The 3608-nt window shown below is 53.3% G+C and overlaps 1 protein-coding gene across 2 annotated transcripts; it reads left to right on the plus strand.

Moving 5' to 3' along the window:
* Nucleotides 1-1176: 1176 nt before the first annotated feature.
* On the plus strand, nucleotides 1177-3086 carry LOC125545810 (uncharacterized). 2 transcript variants are annotated; one of them, XM_048709845.2, is made up of 2 exons: nucleotides 1177-1332; nucleotides 1737-3086. In XM_048709845.2, exon 2 carries the CDS (start codon nucleotides 1744-1746, stop codon nucleotides 3010-3012), a length of 1269 nt encoding a protein of 422 aa, XP_048565802.1. In that variant the 5' UTR covers nucleotides 1177-1332; nucleotides 1737-1743; the 3' UTR covers nucleotides 3013-3086. The 2 variants fall into 2 exon arrangements, with proteins under 2 accessions (XP_048565802.1, XP_048565801.1); XM_048709844.2 differs by having other exon boundaries at nucleotides 1183-1332; nucleotides 1716-3086.
* Nucleotides 3087-3608: the final 522 nt, after the last annotated feature.

Consider the following 3608-nt stretch of genomic DNA (forward strand, 5'->3'; position numbering starts at 1 on the left):
GACAGCGCCGGGCCCTGGAGGAGATCGCCGCCTGCAAGCGTGGGCGCGAGGACGAGCACGGCATCGTGGTCCTCGACAGCGACGACGACGACGACGCCCCCGGACCGTCCAACCCGCCGCGCCAATCGGGGGAGGGATGCAGCAGGGACGGCGGCGGCGACGACTACACGCGGTTCTACCGCCTCCTCGGCATGTAGAACTGCAAAGGCGGGCGGCGGGCGGCGAGCAGTGAGGTAGACGGCGAGGAGCGGCGATGGAAACGGCGGGGGCGGCCCGTGCTAGTTTTTTTCTTTTTTTGTAAAATATGTTTAAATTTGAATGAATTCGCAAATGTTTGCGTTAAATTTGAATCGTGTTTGCGCCGTATTTGATTTTTTCAAAAAAATATGGGCGCCGCGACTGGGGGCATCACGCCCCAGTGTATGGTTTAGCGGCGGTGCGCCCCCAGAGGTGAATTTTAACCCCTCCTAAGAGGCCAACGGCTGAAGATGCTCTTAGGAAGACGAGGAAGCATGGGTCTCGAAGAAACTTGCGTCTCGCTAGTTCATTGCTACACGCTCACACGACCCTAGGTTGTGGAAAACTTGAGGCGGGTGGCGTGCGCGCGAGCCGGCCCGTTCCAAGGGCTGAGCTGGTTTACAATGTGGAAGGTGGGCGTGAAAGGAGACGGAGAAGGCACGCAGAGCAAGCAGTGATGGTGGCGTGTGACTAGTGACGTTTTTGTGTGTGTGGAACCTACATCTTGTTAACCATTGATTGCTACTGTACACAGAATGTCGTGGAAAACTCGACGCGGATACTGCGAGACTTCCGAAGGCTGAGCTGTTTTACACTTGAGAGTTCAGTTCACAAGTGGCTGCTGTCATCGATCGTTTACAACTACAAGTGGGCAATCTTGGCCGCCGATTCCCGGGCCCCATGCACGTACTAGCAGACGACTCGATCCACGACTCGCCCTGGTGGCGCCGGAGCAAACGACTCCATCGACCGACGACTTGCGCGGGTGGCGCCGGAGCAATGCCGTGACCCGGCCGGCAGTGTGACTCGCATGCCATGCCGTACGTGCTGAGGTGAGGTCCCATGGGCACCATTCACGGGCATGTACGTACTTTGGATTGCTACTGCTCTTACCATCACGCGCTCCCCGCTTTCCTTGCTGTTTCACGGGCCACTATATATATAAGCAAAGGATTATTGTCCCCAGGCATCACCACACTACAACCCATCTGCATTTGCAGCCACTCGGTTAGCAGCTCTCTCTCATCCACCCCGTACTCCTCCGCCCATCTCGTTTGACCGCCCCAACTGAAGCCGGACACCCGCTAGGACAAGGTGATCATCTGCCCCCTCTATACGAATTCCTTTTCACTATGCGGATATGCGATTCTCTAGCAGTATACGCCGCTACCTATCGATCTATACATCCTATCATGCGCTCATCGGTAACAGTCAACACGCATCTCACTCATGTTCCTTGGGCCTGGATATCTAGCGGACACCAAATTTTTAGGCATGGCAGATCGAACGTTTTTTCATGTCAAGTTGTGTTCGCCCTGGACGTCAAGTTTAGTTGACGAGCATGGCAAATCCGCCTCAACTCTTATTCCGCCAGAAAAATTGCCGTGCTTGCGGACTGAAATTGACATCCTCGCGCCAATATAAAGCATGAACAACGTCCGATTGCCATGTCTGAAAATCTGACGTCGGATTTTTAGCCTTTCTGTATTTCTTTTCAGGGAGAAAATGATGACAATGGCGGAGAAGGTGCCGGAGATGGTGGTCCAGACACTTGTGGACAAAGCCGTGAATAGAGCCGTCTCCTTCGTGTTCGGACTCCGCGGGGAGAAGCGCTCTCAGGAGGACCTCATGAAGAGGCTGGTGACCGCGCACGACGACCTGGAGCTGAAATTTGAGAGGACGAGCAGGCTGCCCATCACTGAGACGGCATTGCTCCGTCGAAGGATGGAGATCAAACAGGCCTTCCAGGAGTGCCATGACTTGCTCTCCAACCTCGAGCTGCAGCAAGACGAAGGGGCACCCTCTCCGCCCAAAAAGGCCAAGTCTCTCTTCGCCTTGGGCACAGAAAATAACCTGCTGAGACCCTCGGACGTCGCAAAGTTCGAGCGGTCCGTGGAGAAGGCCGACAGGCTCCTACGCGACTTGAAGGACGGCTTTACACTTGCCCAGTATAGGTTTTATCTCAGCCCTCTGGTCGCAAAGCTTCTTCAAGGCAGGGCGCTCTGGTACAAGGAGGAGCAAGGATCCCAGGGCCGCTGCCTCATGGTGCACACGTGCCCTTCCGAAGAGCATGGTATGCTGGCAATGCTAGGCTTCAAACACAAAGACCTCAATAGGCCGATGGCATATGTTTACTTCACGGTAACGCTGCGGCTAACTGAGAGCACGGACATTATTGGGATTGCTAATGAGTGCCTTAAGTCACTTCAATCACTTGGTCCCCAGTTCACGTCCTTGGCCGATCTAGCGGTCGGGGAAATCGCTGAGATATCTTCACAAGTCCTAGTTTCACCATGGCCGTGGCAATATGCAGATGTTGATCTCGCCAAGTTGGGCAGAATAGGCCGTCAAGACCCATTCTGCTGCAAAGAAGATGGGATCTATTCTTGTGAGAACAAGGCCGTTCCATCGGAATTAACACGTAGATTTCCAGAATCAGTCATCGCCATGGGTTTTAACTGCCATATTTCAGCTCCCCGGAGCAGCGCAACTAGAACTAGAGCGCACAGAAACACCCACCCATATCTAATGTTGACCATTAGCTGTGCACCCCATTGCTCGAACGCAGCCCTCAGTGACCGGAGTTTGCAGCAAGCAGAGAAGGCAATACAAACGGAGGCGATCGAGTCTTTCGTCCAACAACCTGATGAGCCGTATAAAATGTATTGGTTCTCCGCACATGGTTGTGCAAGCTTTATAGTATCAAAGCCTGTCGTTGAAACCAGCACGTCAAACACTCGGAGAGTGTCAAAGAGAAACCGTAGAGGTAACTGAGACTTCAGAGTATTAGTCTCTTCTATGTTGCTTAGCCTATACTATGAGAATAAGATGTTGTGTTTACGCTAAAATCTCGCTCATGATTCCCAGTTTGTTGTTTGTCAATGCTCATGGAGATTTTTTCTTTTACATGAATCAAACACTAGTAATGTTTAGAAAACTCGTAACCTCACATTTGATCAGAAACGAAAATTCATAACAACCACATTAAGGGCAACTCCAAGGCAGACTCATAAACCTTCCGCAACCGTTCAGAATGCGGAAGCCATCCAACGCTGACCTGTATCGGTCTACGAAGCGGCTCGAACGTGATTCTTCCCATAAACCGGAGACAAACGTTGGGGAGGGGAGGGGGGGGGGGGTTGCAGGAGTCCAGACCGATCCCAAGCCCGTTTTCTGACTGTCCTGGCCTATCAAAAACACCTCCCCGTGCGCTCCCGCCTAGCGCTAGCTTCCCGCATTCATGCCGCTGTAGAGCGCGAAGCTCAACACTGAAGACGGCTTAGAGAGGACGTGACCCCTCACAGCCTCCGCCATTAAAGCGACGCGCCAGCCGAGGGCGCCACCACGACACGTCTCCGGTGTCCACACCT

Source organism: Triticum urartu, chromosome 3A (genome assembly GCF_056163025.1).
Source record: "Triticum urartu cultivar PI428250 chromosome 3A, HENAU_Tu73, whole genome shotgun sequence".
NCBI classification, from domain to species: domain Eukaryota; kingdom Viridiplantae; phylum Streptophyta; class Magnoliopsida; order Poales; family Poaceae; genus Triticum; species Triticum urartu.

Coding starts and splice junctions, on each gene's coding strand:
- LOC125545810 (XM_048709845.2), top strand. CDS start 1,744: ATGATGACAATGGCGGAGAAGGTGCCGGAGATGGTGGTCCAGACACTT.